Below are 18,285 nucleotides of genomic sequence, written 5' to 3'. Positions count from 1 at the left end.
GTGTTATTTTGTGCACGCATGAGCGGTTCCACAGTTCCACAGTATGCAAAATCAATGGGGATTCAAAGTCCCGCAAAACATAGTGGGAGTAGCTGTGTGAACAGCGGAGCACAGCGGCTCCCTGTGTGAACAGGCACCACTCCGTCCTGGCCCGAGACCAGCGCATTCACTCAACCGCACACAGGCGACAACATGTTTTCGGGAAGAATAAAGTTTTTTTCCTCGCAGATCTGAAGCTCGATCACAGCCGACACAACACGAGGCCTACGCCGTTTAGGACGGCTTGACCATGTGGAGAAAGAAAGAGGAATACTTATTGGCGTGTGTGGTATTTCTTGTGTCGCTCATCATCGTCATAGATGCCCATCGATGTAAGTAAAAAAAAAAATAACGGGTTTGTTATAATTTAGGATAACCGCCGCGTTCGAGCAACATTATATATAGGCGCTACTGGTAAAGAAGTGTTGAAAAGCATTGTGGTTTTGTTGTTCACGCAGGGGATGGTCTGTTATAGCCGTAGAACATCAAAACATTTTATTGCATAATTCAAAGTTTATAATGATCTGATGGAATGGAACTCAAATTTAATGAACGATAAAGGAAGGTATACGAATACCTTCTTCGACAATAGCCTAACGATATGTAACTCGTGATTAATAATGAACAACTTACAATGAAACAATGGGCAGCTTAACGCATATGTTTAGTGACATATTGATATTGAACGTGAACATATTGAACTCACGCTGGCTGAGGTCATTTCTGGTAAATCACGGTTTCGCAATGAGCATTTGCGTTTAGGCTACTTTATCCATCAGCCACATTTGACAAGTTAGAATAAATATGCAATATGCAAATATGCATTACATGCCTTGTATAAAATGTTGTTATGCAGGCTAATCAAGCATCCAAGTATCAACAGAACTGACGCCATAGGCCTAGTTCTCACGTTCTGATTCTCTCCTCGTGTTGTAACTTGTAAGAAGCTGCACTGTCAGTGTTTAAATACCCAGGAGTTTGTATCACTTGCCAATCTGAGAACCCGTCGTCGAAACATAAAGGAAAAACAGCGCCCTCCTTTCCTCTGGTCGAGTCGAGAGACTATAGTCACTTGCTAATGGTAAAAATGGTGTGTGTGTGTGTGTGTGTGTGTGTGTGTGTGTGTGTGTGTGTGTGTGTGCTGTGGGCCACTTCATTGACCAGTCCTGACCCAAAGCAGAGCCACCCAGTTTCTGACCAGGCACAGGAGAGCCAACACTCTGTTTGAGGAGAGCAAGAAGGGTAACCTGGAGAGGGAGTGCATCGAGGAGCTGTGCAACAAGGAGGAGGCTAGGGAGATCTTCGAGAACCATCCCGAGACGGTAAGACACAGTTAAACTAGAACAAAACATAAACAAATAAAATAAAAACTATTTGGAAGTAAGTGTGTGTGCGTGTGCGGCGCGCACGTATGTGCATGCATGTATTATTATTATCCCATTTAGGCCTGACATCGAAAAATAAATAAAAAGAAAATATTTTTGAAAGAATATATATTCAAAGATTTGTGCCGCATTTTCACGATTTTTCAAAAATAGCAGACCTACAAGCTCGTAGCGTGCCACTCGGTGGCGCGCTACGAGCTTGTAGATTTGCTATTTTTAAATAGCTAAAGTATGACATAATGCTTAGTTAAAACACCAAAAGGGGTTCCCGTTCAGATAGCCTTATGATTTGGTAAAGTTAGTGTAATTACAAAGTAGTTAGTGTTCAAACAAGTATCTTTCCTTCCTATAGCCAATGAAATAAGAGTGAGCCTAGTATACAGTAGTCTGTATGGATCCTGTATTTAGATTTGTATATAAATCCAATGAATGTATGAAAAAGAAATGCATAACAAAAGAGCTTCAGTTTGTTTACATTCTCTCTGTTCCCTATTCAGGAATACTTTTACCCCAAATATGTCGGTAAGTTCACCGATTTCATTGTAAGCTTGCTATTTTTGGGGGTAATGTTCCCCCCAGAATATGGATGCTGGGGTTCAAATGGTTATTTGTGTTATAATAATGACTGGTACTGAGTTTTTACAAATGGCACCTCATTGCAGTGTGTTTGGGATCGCATCGCGTTGGCATCGGCAACCACAACTCTGGCTCTGGACCGAGCATCCCCTCAGACCTGCGTACCTGTGTGAAAGGTACAGTATAGAGTTAACTGTGTTACTAAAATGGAACAAGCAGTTTATTGATGAAGAAGTGTTTCTACAGTGGCACAGGACTTAATGACACACCTTTCTTACTGGTCTGGGTTTAGAGGAAACCTGAGAACAAAGGGCCTGCAGTCTCTAAGGCAAGGGGAAACCTAAATAAAATGATTTGATGGTTTCTTGATGAAAAAGACAAAGATCAGAATCAGAATAAATGTGCAGATCATCTGCAGTTTGAGCAACAGTATTGCTGTCAAATTATATTTGCTGCTTGGGCCTGTTTGCTTAAAATTACATTTTGTGTATTTATTTTGCTACTCAAATCCTTGCTGGGCTTGATCCTCAGGATTTTTGTAGCCTACCCTAAAACCTAAGGCTTAGTCTTTCTGAGCTGAAAATCTGTTATTTTCAGTGATTTGAGAATGGCACGGGCATAATGATCAAAGTATAGATTTGGGTTTAAAATGGTCCTGCATGTATTTGACGCTGCATCCTCCATGTGAAAACAGCTGGACAGGATGGTGAGAACAGCCTAGTAAGATAATCGGTACCTCGCTGCCCTCCCTGGCAGACATTATGCCAGCAGAGGTGTATGAGGAGAGCAGGTGGCATCATTGAGGATGCCACCCATCCCTCTCACAGCCTGATCTCCCTCATGCCATCTGGGAAACGGCACAGGAGCATCAGTGCCAGCACAGAAAGGATGCGGAGCAGCTTCTTTCCCCATGCAGGCAATCAGACTCCTGAACTCTAGCCTCCATGGCAGATAGGACATGAACTGATGGCATGTTCAGTTTTTAAATGTTTTATCTATTTATCTTTTTTTATGGATTCCTGTAGTTTTTTAGGACTTATTTATATTCAAAGTATTGTCTTGCACTTGATATATTTATTATTGTATGAGCCTGTGTTGTCTTTTAACTAGGAGAAAACGTCATTTCGTTTTTTTTCTGCTGCTGCTGCAGTTGGAAAGAAATGACAAATAAAGCAATCTTGAATCTCTTGAACCTTGAATGTGCCTAATGCCTAAATACTGTTTCTGTTGTATGACAGAGATCAGTAACCAGTGCTTGCCGTATCCGTGCTATAAGGAGGGTTCTGTAGGCTGCGTGGACGGACAGGCCACATTCAGATGTCTGTGTAAATCTGGCTGGAAGGGCCAACGCTGTGAGGAGGGTGAGTATCGACACTGTGCCATCATCTCCTGTGTTATCGACTGACCTGATCTTACACAGGCCAAAGTAACGTGCAGTAAATGTACACTGATGATGTTCAAACATGCTGTAGTGTATGTAGTGTATGCTAAAAAATAGTATTTGTATACTGTGTTTTTACTTTGTACATGTTGTGATGTAATTGGTTGATCGCACAGACATCGATGAGTGTTCAGATCCAGAGCATCCAGCAGGATGTAACCAAAACTGTTACAACTTCCCCGGTGGTTTCCGCTGCCAGTGCAACAATGGCTACTTCACCAATGACAAAATCACTTGCATAGGTAAGGTTTCCTGAATGATTATAATTATCAACAGTGTAGTAACGTTGCTAAGTGTTTCTGAGGATAACCTTGCTCCAGTGCGAGTTAAGGCAGCCCTGGGTTATAATGGTGGGGATATTTTAATGTGGGATATCGACAAACGTGAAAAGCCCACCCTAATTCTGTGGGCAGTCTAAAGCCCTCCACACACCGTCTGCGAACGCCGCGCGTCAAAACAGCTGCCTCCGTTATTTTCAATGAACCTATCCCACACTGGCGGCGTCCGACACGCGTTCACGCCTCGCCTGACGCTCCGATACGCCACTGTTCTATTTTCCGGCAACGTCTGTGCCGCTTCGCTGTGCACCACCCGGTGTGTGTTGGGCTCAACATTTGCCTGCAAGGCCTCACAAGCATATTATCAATATCTCCATTTGTTTGTTGTTTCCAGACATTGACGAGTGCCTGTTGTATGACGGTATCTGTGAAGAGCCGGCCCGTTGTGTCAACACCCCTGGCCTGTACGACTGCCAGTGTCCTCAAGGCTTCAAGTATAACTTTACCTCCAGAACCTGCAATGGTAAAGTAAAGCCCTCTTTTTTGTTTTGCCCTATAGAGCGTCGCAGTCCCTCCCCCTTTCAGAACGACGAGTGGCCCAGGAAATGATTCTCCATTCATTTTCTCTCCATAGGCTTTTCAAAACATATTTATTTAAAGACCTTTTAAGCGTCGTACGAAGTCAACTCTTGTCGTGACAAATCATGACAACACACACAATATTTTGGACCAAACAAATAATTACAAAGAAGAAAAACAACAAAGAAAGTGTTGTAACCTGCCGTTTCTTTCTACTTTCTAATTCTTTGTTTGGCCCGAAAAATTGTGTTTGTTGTCATGATTGGTCACGACAAGAGTTGGCTTTGTCCGCGGCATATAAACGTCTTTAAATAAATACTTTCTGAAAAGTCTATGAGGAAAATTAAAGGGGAATTCTTTTCCGGGTCTCTCGAGGGTGGCGGGACTGCGACACTCTATTAGTTAACTGGCTTTCACTTCTTCCATCAAATCATAGATCAGATTAGAGCCGGTCAAAGGTTTCATGGCCTCTCTAACTGTAGAAGCCAATTCACTGTGTTTTTTGATTATTATTTCTGTTATTATTTAGCCAAGAATATTCTAAAGATACTTGGTTAATTGGGTTGGGCATAGACGGGCACGCCTCCAGGCCTAGGGCTTAATTATGGACAGCCTGTGTGGGGAATTCATGCACTTTGTGGATACATGGTTTTTACCAGCAACATGGAAGATGTTTGTACCATGCATTTTACTTGAAATAAAAGCAAAGCAAATGAATGTACCAAGTGGACAGTGACATTCTTCCTACTGCGTACACCTAAACCCACAGAATGGGTGCATCAGTGAGTTTGTTATACAAAAGGTCGAAAGTTGACAAACTAGCACTTACACTAACCTTCCCCTTTCCCTCCATCTGTTCTGTACATTTCATTTCTCCAGATGTGGACGAGTGTGAGCTGAACGTGTGTGATAGCACGTGTATCAACACCATGGGGAGTTACGTGTGCCACTGCGACGGTCGCAAGGGTCTCCGTCTGGCCGACGATGAGCGCTACTGTGAGCAGATCCCACTCTGCGTGGCCCTTTACGACCACAAACACCCCGAGATGCTTTACCTCGGAGAGCAGTTTGGAGGCCTTCCTGTCATCTATCTGCGCTATCGTCTCCCTGAAAACACCAAGTAAGGAGCTCTCTCTCTTCCTCACCATCTTTATCTCAAACACGCACGCACGCTGTAAAGGCAGTCTGTGGGACACATACTCAAAAGACAATTCATAAACAATGAATTATGAGGCAACACAAAATGTCAGAGTTATAGAGTATAAGGATTTTACTCGAGTAAGAAGACAAGACTTACATGACCTGTTCATGTATGGAAAACCCAGTCCGACTCCCAGAATGACAAGAAACGACAGCTTATATAGCTTGCTCTCACACAGACAACCCCCCAACATATAGCCTCAAGAGTCAAGGCATTCACTAAATGGGACAGTGACGTCATAAAGCAAGCAAACAAGCAGCACAGAACAGCTAAGAGTATTATTATATGTTGGAATCCTACATTTACGTCCTGTCAATCACAGTATTCATCACGTAAATACAACCTATTTTGTTTTATAGCAGCCATGATTACAACAAGCGCAACTCTGTACAACTCTGTACTCACTATCATTTGATCTCAATGTTCATCTGTCAGCTACGACAACGCACACACACAATCATATATGCACATCCTATTTATTTATCAAATACAATCTGTAGGACTGACTGTCCTACCGTTATTTGCAAGAGATCAGATTTGTACATTTAGCCACCGTTGACCTGCTGTGGTAACAACTTAATGATACTCTTGACTTAATTTATACTCTTGACATGCAACTTATTGCTCACGTCACATTGTGAGGTGAGCTTTGGTGAGTGACACCGTCAAAAACAAAGTCAGAAAACTGGTTTACAATCACATTTCAAACCACCAAGGAATGTGCAGGTTCAAATCAGCTCTTTAAGACTTTAAACCAAACTGATTCCAATCTGGATAGGCCAAAAGAAAATGGGCTTTGGGTTGCCACTCTGAACATAGCCTTCGAAGAAGCTCTGAAAAAAAGCATCTGTGTGTTACTTCTAAATGCTTCCCCATGCTGTGTTTGTAGGTTCGCTGCAGAGTTTGACTTCCGGACCTTTGACCCAGAGGGGGTGGTCCTTTATGCAGAGTCCTCCCAGGATTCCTGGTTGATGTTGGGGCTCCGGGGTGGCCGTATCGAAGTCCAGTTCAAGAACCAGCACACGTTTAAGGTCACCAGTGGAGGCAAAGTCATCAATGACGGCCAGTGGCATGTGGTGAGTCTACGTGACTATGTGGCTATTGATCAGTGAAGTGTAGGGCCGATATATGGCTTATTATTTAAGTCTACGTGACTATGTGGCTATTGATTAGTGAAGTGTAGGGCTGCCGCTATGGGATAACTGATGATTTTTTTAAATAATCGACAACATCAATATGTACCTGTTGCAGGCACATTTATGCTACTGTATTTAAGAGATATACAAAGGAGGGATTTGCGGATGGGGTTCCCTCTACTGTTTGCTTCGTGATTCAAATTGTGATTTAATCACGATTTCAATTGTCACCAGTTTGAATTGATTTTTAATCGATTTACGATATATCGTTACATGCCTAATCACAAGCACTCAGGCCTAGGAAGCAAAATAAATGTATGTTTAATAAAGGAAAGCGGGGGCTTAGTTTCTCCAGAAGCTCTTGAACATATAGTATGGAAGACAAACGATGATATTAACACAGCGATTGTGTTTATATGATAGCTCACACACACCATATGCACTGCACTTCTGTAACATTCACCAGCTTAAAAAATATTAAAAAACGAAAACAAAAATACTAATAGATTTATTTCTAAATAATCGATTAAATTGATTAGTTTGATTAACTAGTCTGTTACTAGCCTCGATACCCAGGCTTTCATTTCGTCTGCGCGAAAAATGAAAGCCTGGATTTACGCATGGGCTGCACTGGCCTAAAAAGTGGGATCGCTCCAAATGATGTGACGTCAGGGCTCTGAGCGGTGTGCACCCCTCAAAATAACACTGTGATGTGACGTCAGGGCTCTGAGCGGTGTGCACCCCTCAAAATAACACCGTGATGTGACGTCAGGGCTCTGAGCGGTGTGCACCCCTCAAAATAACACTGTGATGTGACGTCAGGGCTCTGAGCGGTGTGCACCCCTCAAAATAACACCGTGAGGAAATCATTACCAGTGGAACTTCAAACGAGGCTATGCGAGGAAAATGAGGAGAATGGCTGAAGAACCCACCACACCGTCTAAGAAAAAAACCAACGTGTGCCGACTCTGTGTAAATAACTTTGACAGTCCGTTATAATGGTTTCTGCTTCTGGTCGACACAATAACAGTGCTGCACTGGGGGGGGGGGGGGGTCACTTCTGTGGTCTCTAACATTACACCTAGCTACATGTTTGGGCATTTATTTCATATTTACATGTCTATTTCAGCTCCGACACTTATTTCAGACATGCTCTAGTATGTGACGAGTATGCCTGTGCTATTAACTCATTTAAAAAAAAAAGTTTTTCTCCTCTGGTGAAAAGCTGTAATTTGCGCGAAGGCAGTCTCTCAGTCAAATCTGGTCACATATAGTTGCTGAAGATGTGCAGCAGGTAATGTGGACAGACATACTGTACATAACATGGTCACTGTGGCGTTATATATGTATAACATAACATGACATAATATAACATGTATAACACTGTGGTGTGCTACATCCAGATCTCTGTGGATGAACTGGAGAACAGCATAAGTGTGAAGATCAGCAAGGAGGCCGTGATGAGCATCAACAGCCCTGAGAGTCTCTTCACCTCCGTCAACGGCAAACTGGAGACCAAGGTCTACATCGCTGGTTTACCCAACCGCACGGACAGCGTCATCAAACCCGTAAGCACGCTATCCAGAAGCCACTGACAAGTGTCTCTGTAGATTAATATCAGCTAATACAAAGTAAACAATTACATCTACAAGCTCCTACGAGCGTGTAGGTCTGCTATTTTTGACAAATCGAAGAACGACTGACATAGAAACAAGACATTTTGGGAATCTGATCTCAGGTCAAAATGGCCTAGATGGTGAGGAATGAATGGAGTTCTGGGTATTGTGTCTGTAGATCAACCCTCGTCTGGACGGCTGTATCCGGGGCTGGAACCTTATGAACCAGGGGGCTTCTGGGGTCAAAGAGGTCATCCACGAGAAGGAGAGCAAACATTGCTTTGTGTCCATTGAGCGAGGATCCTTCTTCCCTGGGTTGGGATTAGCACACTTCAACCTGGACTACAGCAGTAAGTAATGCAACCCTGATTTATACTACTAAAAACCAGTAAGACGCGCAAACGCGGGAAGCGAACGCAGCTCGTACATATTTGGTTTTTTTTAAGTTAAGTTTTTAACTAAGCCATAACCATATAAGGAGTCCCCAAAGCAGCTATACGTCCAAATATGGAGTGTGTTGCATCAATCACAAACAAATCACTCAGCTCCATATATGGGCACAAAGGGGACACACACACACACAGACATGATCTGCTAGGTCTCATAGTAAGTGCTCACTGCGTTCGCAATCACTGCGTTCGCAATTAGGCATGCAACGATACACTCAACTCTCGATACGATACGTATCACGATACGAGGTTCACGGTACGATTTTTCAACACAATTATTTTCCACCGATTTTTTTTAGTGGTGCAACCACTCCAAGGAACAGCAATGTCCGTGTTCACCCGCCTATGTGACGTTAACCCACCGACACACTCACCCATGCACCTATGTGACTGTGAGCACCACTATGACAATTAGTACCAGTAGGGGCGCTGTTGTGCCAGAAACAGAGAGAGAGATAGTGCTGCACTTTGGCTGCTAATGAGAGAGAGAGAGAGGAGGGGGGAGAGGGGAGTTGCACCACTCAGTTCCCACGGGTGTGATTTTTTTTAATGATTTATCTTCCCCCCCAAGCTTTTTTCACAATTTTAATTTAACTACATTGCAAAAGTAGCATTACTATTTCATGTAAAATTACTTAATTTCTGTGCAACAACTGTAAACATGCTTTCATGTTTAAACCTATCCTGCATGGAGTTTGTCTCATTTCTCTCCAAAAGCACGTGAATATGATGGAATATGATTACAGCTCACATTTCATATCACACACTAGCTACCCCTTTTTTTTGGTGAAAAGTCGGTATATAATATCGATATATATCTATATATGATATATATCGTTACATGCCTACTAAAAATAGCATGTTCCTCTGTGACGTATGATCTCTTTTCATATTTACATTTCACAGATCTGCTACACTACGACTACACAGGTTTAGCTACATAGATTCGGCACAAACAAGGGACTAAATTATTTTCGCTCCTATGCCAGCAAAATGTGGAACGCCCTACCAACAGTCATTAAGACATGCAAATCCCTTGAATCCTTCAAAACCGCTCTCAAAGGGCACCTATGGACGGCTGCAATTCGAAACTGGCCCCTGTAAAAATCTGAATCCCTTTTCCCCTCACTGTATTATGTTTCTTTTCCCTTTTTACCTCCATTATGATGAATTCCTGTTCTATTCTTTTTGGCTATATAGAAGTGTCTATTTGTACGTCTCTAAATGTTTTGATGAATTGAACAAGGTGGACCCTGTTGTAAACAAGTGTAATGCTTTATTGGGTCGTCCACTCACCGTTAACAGTCTTTGTATTGAGATGTGCTTGAAATGTACTGTAATTCTGCAAACTGTTATTATTAATATTTCAATCAATCAATCAGTTATACAGGTATTTGCAGCCTGTATTAACCACTGACCAGCATAACATACCAGTAAGAGAGGAGAATGTACTAATTATAGGTCTATGTTTTTATTTTATTTTTCCAGGTCAATCTGAGAACTGGAAGGTGGACGTGAAGATGAATATCCGTCCGTCCACCAGTACAGGAGTTCTGTTCTCTCTGGTCTACAACAACACCGTACCTCTCCTGGTGTCTGTGATGACACACACAGAACATGATGCAGTAAGCAGCTTATTCTGGTGTCGCAACACACAAAGGAAAAAGCATGCCTAGCCTACACACATTGGATCACCTCAGGCATTGACTTTACTTAAAGGAGAATTCCGTACTAGAAGGCTTTCTTACCTTTATTTGTAGTTGTTAGTTACGCCCCCACCAAAGAGGTCCAGGTGTTATTTTGTGCATATTAAGCGCATTATTGTCTATTTCCCCTACCATAAGCCCTCAATGAATTTCATTGAATGGGGCTATGGGGTGTTGTGCTAATTCGCTTATTTCCATCGTTCTTGGTATATATCCTCTCTTCATAATGTAAATAGTATCCCAAGCGGCACGCTTTACTACTTATTTTGATGGAAATAAGCGAATTAGCACAAAAACCCAACCCCCCATTGAGGGCTTATATTAGGGGAAATAGCCAATAATGCACTTTTGCACAAAATAACACCTGGACCTCTTTGTTGGGGACTACAAATAAAGGTCATCACAAATGTGATGATGTCAGCACAATTGGGCAAAAGCAAAGCAAATGTTTACCCAGGGTAACTGGACTAAGCTCAAGAACTTGTTTACAGCCAGGCCCTGCTCATAGAACATTTCATGGTAGGGGTTCAATGCCTTGCCTCAAGGGCACTTCAGCGGTGGTAATTTTAACGTGCCGGTCTGGGGATACGAACTATAGCGACCTTCCGGTATCAAGACCGCTCCTGCAAACCGTTCGGCCACCGCTGCCCTAGTTTTTTTTGCAAAACTAATGCTTGGAATGGATTCAGCATCATGAAACCCCCCTAGTTTGACACGTCACATGCTACTTAAAGCATGATGAAACGTTATAATATTTTGCCTTCTATAGGTTGTTAATGGTATGGTACTATGGTCACAGATTATGCCGATTATGAAAATTGCTCAACATATGCAAGTTAGCATCCGGCAGTTTCTACATGCTGGGGAACACAACATTACTCAACATTTCTAACATAAAATGTTGGTGTACTCAACATGTCCGGGTTTACAATGGGGCTCTATGGACTGACTACTAGACTATTATGGCGCGCTGCGAGCTTGACAAATCGTGAAAATGTGCCTCAAATCTTTGAATATATATTCTTTGCTTTTCTGGGGTGGTTCCTGGAACAACATATTTTCAGATGGAGGTCGGCGGCATATTACATATTACATTTTTGGGGTCCTTGACATGAAATATTGAGGACCACTGATATAGAAAGGTACAGTATATGAGGTTTTTCGGGAAAAAATACGACATCAGGCCTAAATGGGTTAATGCTCCACGGGGTCCTGTATCTTCAATAACGTACAAATATACACGTACATATATATCCCATTCTGAACAGGAACCCATTTTGGTGTTAGCACCATGCTATGCTTTAGCTATTGAAAAATAGCAGATCTACAAGCTCATAGCGCGCCACCGAGTGGCGCGCTACGAGCTTGTAGGTCTGCTATTTTTGAAAAATCGAAGAACGACTTGACATTTTTAGAATCTGATCTCAGGTCAGAATGGGTTAATCAGACCAGTGTGTGTCCAGTGGAAACCTCGTATGAATCTGATCTCAGGTCAGAATGGGATATTGCATACCATTGAAAACACATTTTGGGAAGGCATGCCTAAAAAGACGCAAAAAACTAAAACAAAACACACACACACACACACACACACACACACACAAAACCTAGGCACTCAGCCTCACGCTCTCTCCCTCCCTCTCTGCTCCAGGAATTGCAGGTCTTTGTGGATGGGGTCCACGTAGCAACTCTGGAGTCAATAATGTTGTGTTATCCTGACCGTCTTAGTGTGGAGCTTACTGTCAGTCCCACAGAGCTACAAATCTCAGCCAACTCCTCCTCGGTTTCCTACATACCACCTGATGCCCTGAAGGAGGCGCTAGATCGCCTCAACACCACCATGCAGCACCCCCTCAGTACCTATATTGGTGGTGTGCCGGGTAAGAGAGCTTTGCTCACCAACTGTTCCATAATGAATGATCGGCTTTATTCAATTACAGACATTTAAATATCCAAGAACTGTAATAATTCAGATTATGGGTCCGTTATCTTTGGGATTTGCATTACTCACCCCTCATGTCTGATCTCCAACCACCATCTCTCATCCACTTAATCACTCCTATTTTATTATTCAACAAAGTTTCATTTTTCACTTTCATCCTCACATCTTATCTCCACTCTCATTCACTAAATCACTCCTTTTCATCCCTTTCTCTCCAAATCACTTGAGCGTGGCCCTGAACCTCTTATCTTCAAAGCGACAACCTTATCACCATCTTGACACCTTCCTCCACTGTCATCACTGTGTTTGACCATTCCACACCCTGTCCTGCTCTTTTCTCTTCAGACGAGGTTCCAATCTCTGCCACCCCCGTGACTGCCTACTACCACGGCTGTATGGACATCACAGTCAATGGCCAGCAGTTAGACTTTGACGAGGCTCTGAGCAAACACAACGGTATTAAATCCCATAGCTGTCCACCCGTTCACGCGCCAGAAGGACACCACTGATGCACAAGAAGTGACCTCATCCACACACGGCCTGATCAACGTCCCAAACCTCCCACCTCCATACAACCACACAAAAAGTGACAAGTGACAGAATCCTTTTCTTAGGCAGCAGTGGCCGAACGGTTTGCGGAGCGGTCTTGATATCGGAAGGTACGTTAAAATTACCACCGTTGAAGTGCCCTTGAGCAAGGCATTGAACCCCTACCATGAAATGTTCTATGAGCAGGGCCTGGCTGTAAACAAGTTCTTGAGCTTAGTCCAGTTACCCTGGGTAAACATGGTAACTTTGCTTTGCTTACCTCGTGTTGGGAGGGGGGGTTAATGGGATTTGAGGAGGAGATCAGGATAGATAAGAAGCCCATGTTGTCTACACCTTGAAGCAGTGGTTCCCAAACTTTTTCGTCAACATGTATTAGGCCACGGACCCCCATTTGAAAACATGTGCCAGTGACCCGATAAGGGAGGATTTTTATGGCTCTTAGCAGTGATTTTCACACGCATTAGGCTACGGACCCCCGATTTAATGGCATTTCTACCTCTGGTACGCCAATTTATATTGTAAAACCACTGTTTATTTATGAGAGTGTACAAATGGAACCAAATGGTTCCATTTGTACACTCTCAGATTTACAGATCCATTTGGTTACAAACTATCATTTAGCTGGGGACCCCCTGGAACTCCCTCAGGTACCCCTGGGGGTCCCCAGACCCCACTTTGGGAACCGCTGCTCTGAAGGGTTTACACTTCCATGCCTCCTTTCACTCATATTCCCTTATCCTCTCTGCTGCTTGATGTATTTTTTTATTTTATTTTTTAGGCAGGGTGAATGTCAGGTGGCAGTGAGAAGCATGGTGATGTAGCTTTAGTGGTTGCAATGAATTGTATATTATTAGTTAGTTACATTAGGACGAAGAGCTGAGCTCTGTAGCAACACAGACCATGTGGTGGCTATCAGTTGGCTCCGTTTGAGAAAATGAATAAACGAATGGTTCCTGCTAACCAGGATTTGTGAGACTACCTATATCTATTTTTCATTGTCATGTCAGGTGATGATTCTTCTTGTACTTTTTTTCCCCCCCTGTTTCTGTTCTTGTTTTCCACATTTCGACCTTGTACATAAAAGCAATCTCGTTTTAATATATACCTTGAATGTAGGTCTTCAGTATTTTGTTGTGGTTTCTATTTGTTGTAATAAAAATGGATGAAATGGATGAAATTTTGACAATGTTCATCTTTAAAAAAGGGAAGATTGTTGAATTTCAGTTTTGAACTAATCCTCGGTTTCCCATAACAATCATATCCTAGAAGACCTAGATTGAACACCGTCTTAATTATTGAATGCAAATTAAGGAGGGGAAATTGCCTTTTGGATTTGACCATAAATCATTCTAAATAATGCCAGTCAGTGTTACCGAGAATGATGTAAGAAGAAGGGAAAAAGGAAATTGTATACTTGTTTGGAACAAATATTACTATTTAAATAAAGTATTTTGAATCTAGAACTTTATACATGTGCCATCAAAGTCAATTAATTACACATCCATAGCCCGTATAACAGCTCCATGCCATAACTCAGGGGTTTTCTACTGATTGAGAACCAGGGACCACCACCCTGACTGAGAATCAACCTGGGGACCCCCACCCTGACTTAGAATCAACCTGGGGACCCCCACCCTGACTCAGAATCAACCTGGGGACCCCCACCCTGACTCAGAATCAACCTGGGGACCACCACCCTGACTTAGAATCAACCTGGGGACCCCCACCCTGACTCAGAATCAACCTGGGGACCACCACCCTGACTTAGAATCAACCTGGGGACCACCACCCTGACTTAGAATCAACCTGGGGACCACCACCCTGACTATAGAATCAACCTGGGGACCCCCACCCTGACTATAGAATCAACCTGGGGACCCCCACCCTGACTCAGAATCAACCTGGGGACCACCACCCTGACTCAGAATCAACCTGGGGACCACCACCCTGACTTAGAATCAACCTGGGGACCACCACCCTGACTTAGAATCAACCTGGGGACCACTGTTGTGTTGGGGGGGGATATATGGGCTAAGATTAGTGCTTTTGTAACACTTGCTATGCATCCCATGTGCATACAGTACATCCCACTGTTTCTCAACCAATGGTCCATTGGAATACTAATACTTTCCTAATAATAATAATAACTCAACCAGACAATCTGGTGCACTTCCCCCTCTTGAGACTCCAGCTCCCTTTTCTGTTGAAATTCTTGACCTCCAACTTGTCAGTAAATTACTACATGGACGGTCATCATAGGTCACCAGGTCATTCAGTTCACCGTTTCCCAAACTGTGGAAAGCACATTTCTTAACAGACAACAAATCCTACATTATTACTAAATGAATGAACAAACTATCCTTACACCTGGGAAAAACTGAATCCATTCTCTTCGGATCAAATAGTAATCTCAGCAAGGCAGATGGCTTCTTGGTTATAGAGTGGGTGACAACATTATCACACGAAAAGATGAAATTACCTACCTAGGTTCCATCCTGGAGGCCAATCTTTCCGGTGATAAAATGGCCACCAATGTAATCAAAAAAGTCAATCAAAGAACAAGATTCCTTTACAGGATCTCCTCACTGGTCAACAAAAACACATTGAAGACCTTAACAGGAGCCCTCGTACAAGGTTTCTTTGACTATGCATCCACCTCTTGGTACCACAGCACCTCAAAGGCCCTTAAAACAAGGCTCCAGACCTCTCAAAACAAACTGGTCAGGCTCCTACTTGGCCTCACCCCCCGAACCCACCTCACCCCTGCCCACTTTGACAGGCTGGGATGGCTTAGGGTCGACGACAGAGTACAGCATCTTGCAATGGGTCTGGTCCACAAGATTCGATACACCACTAAGATACCCATGTACCTGTCTAAATACTTCCTTAATGTAAACGAAGTCCACACCCACAACACCAGAGGTAGTGCAACAAACCATGTACAACCCAGATTCGGCACAAACAAGGGACTAAATTCTTTTCGCTCCTATGCCACCAAAATGTGGAACGCCCTACCAACAGTCATTAAGACATGTGAATCCCTTGACTCCTTCAAAACCGCTCTCAAAGGGCACCTACGGATGGCTGCAATTCGAAACTGACCTCTGTAAAATCTGATTCTTTTACTATTTTGAAAAACATTTCTAGCCAATCTACATTGACACGTTGTGAGCTTGTAGACTGGCCATTTTAACTATTCAAAAATGTTTTGCAAAATAGTAAAAAGGCAAAGAAGTTTAGGGATAAGGGGTTTAGCGGTGACGAAAATGGAGCCCTAAAAGCCTGACTAATAATGATAGTGGCACTAGATAAGAATAAAATTAATGAAATGGTGGCACTACACTGTAGATAAGAATAAAATTATAGTGGCACTAGATAAGAATAAATTATAGTGGCACTAGATAAGAATAAAATGATAGTGGCACTAGATAAGAATATTGGAAATTGGATTTTGTTCATCCAAACCAGTTGGGTTCATCCTGGAATCTGCCCGTTTCTCTGACCATTACATTTTGAATTAGCTTGTGTTGGAAAGTTTGGGACAAGAGTGGAGCTAAATAAACACCATGGTGTGACCAAATCATTAGGGTGCATTGGAGTTTTAGATAGAGGTGCAAGTGGACATTTTGGCCAAATGGTGGTGCTAGAGAATAAATGCTGCTGGGTTACCATCCCAACAGGAGCTATTTGGGGAGCTCTCTCCCTCTCCCTCTCTCTCTCTCTCTCTCTCTCCCTCTCCCTCTCTCTCTCTCTCTCTCCCTCTCTCTCTCTCCCTCTCTCTCTCTCTCTCTCTCTCCCTCTCTCTCTCTCTCTCTCAGGTTGGGACGAGGCGGAGGACATAATACATAGGATAGGAAAGTAACACAACTCTCTGGACATTGAATTAATCACTGCACGCGTCAAACTCAGTTCAACCCAGTTGCCCTGCTGTTTAGCCTAGTGGTACAGGCTTCACACATAGGATAGGTTGGGAGGAGGGAACAGGACACACATTGCAGAAATGCAGAGAAATCTATCATGGCTTACTGTTGAGAATAGATTACATTCACGTATTCTTACGTTTTTTCAGAAATGTATTAATGGACAAAAAACCACAGTATTTCTTTGAACAGGTAGCACATAAGAGACGAACATAACCATATGACTAGACAAGCCAGTTTGGGTGTTTTGGTGGCACTTAAACCAAGAACAAATACTCTTAAATCTTCTATTATCTATAGAGCAGTAATAGGTTGGAATGCACTACCAAAGTGTATAACCAATACAAATACAAAATTCATCTTTAAAATCAAGTTAAAAGAACACCTTATGTAAACCATACTGCAGTAACCCTGTGAAAATAATAATTCAAATGTATAAATTGTTGAAAGTGATTTTTGCTATGTTTTTCTTTGTTTTCTATTTCTCCTATGTTTTTTATTTCTTATTTTATATTTTATTTTGAGTTAGTGTTTGTAAACAATTGTAAGTATTGCCTTTGTTAAATGTTAAATGTTTCAACTTAATGTTTGTCTGTGTTAAGACTAGCTTTTGTCAAGGCAAAAGCTAATGGGGATCCTTATAAACAGTAAACAATAAACATACAGGTTCAAAATTAGCTACTTTTCTACTTTTGCACAAGTAGTAATCTTTCTTCTTGAATATTCTAATATTCGAGTCAACTGTGCTTCTATTTGAGTATCGAGGATATTCTTGAGGATATTATAGTACGCTTTCCGGCCCTTAAATCAGGAATGTTTGTTCAATTTCGACCAAAAAAGGAACACAAATTGTCAACTTGTAAAGTTCTGTGTTGCAAAGAAAGATAATGTGAAGGACAATAACAGAATGGAGCATGTGGGTGGCCTTAAGGAGGAAAATATGAAAACAAGATGTTGAGTAAGAGAGGAGGGATTTTGGGAAACAGAAACAGAAACATGGTATTACTTGATAAACAACATGTGGTCGTTCCAAATTCTGGGATGAGAGGAGAAATGCTGTAAGTCATTATCAGACTCCAGCTCACCCCCCCCCCCCCCCCCCCCAGCCCTCTCTCCCTATACTTGCATCACTTTGGTTGCCTTTTTTGCTAGTTTATTTATGCAGAGTATGTTGGTCAGTAGTTAACATTATCTTATATGTGATCTGCTTGACCACAAATGCTGTTATTCAGTAGGTATTGGGTTCACAATACACACACACACACACACACACACACACACACACACACACACACACACACACACAGATGATGATGACTATAATTTATTAATTTCTAATATACTGAAACTGAAGTGCTTTGACGGGGAGGGTTACTCTCATCTACGTCATGAGGTGGGTATAGGAATAGGAGGATAGGTGAATGAGGGGGAGGGTGAATGGATGGAGGGGGTGATGGGAGGTGAGAGA

At 42.4% G+C, this 18,285-nt stretch overlaps 1 protein-coding gene across 1 annotated transcript; it reads left to right on the top strand.

The window, feature by feature from the left end:
* The first annotated feature begins 90 nt into the window (after positions 1-90).
* pros1 (protein S) lies at positions 91-14,466 on the top strand. The gene is made up of 14 exons (XM_080759290.1): positions 91-371; positions 1,204-1,361; positions 1,922-1,946; positions 2,087-2,176; positions 3,239-3,361; positions 3,558-3,683; positions 4,114-4,242; positions 5,178-5,418; positions 6,389-6,575; positions 8,039-8,203; positions 8,430-8,601; positions 10,189-10,325; positions 12,058-12,286; positions 12,694-14,466. Exons 1-14 carry the CDS (start codon positions 290-292, stop codon positions 12,855-12,857), a joined length of 2,028 nt encoding a protein of 675 aa, XP_080615416.1. The 5' UTR covers positions 91-289; the 3' UTR covers positions 12,858-14,466.
* The last annotated feature ends 3,819 nt before the right edge of the window (positions 14,467-18,285 follow it).

This window comes from Protomyctophum bolini, assembly GCF_963924005.1.
Source record: "Protomyctophum bolini genome assembly, chromosome: 1".
Lineage (NCBI taxonomy): Eukaryota > Metazoa > Chordata > Actinopteri > Myctophiformes > Myctophidae > Protomyctophum > Protomyctophum bolini.
Note: the sequence above shows the minus strand (reverse complement) of the source record. Positions and strands in the feature narration are given on the sequence as shown.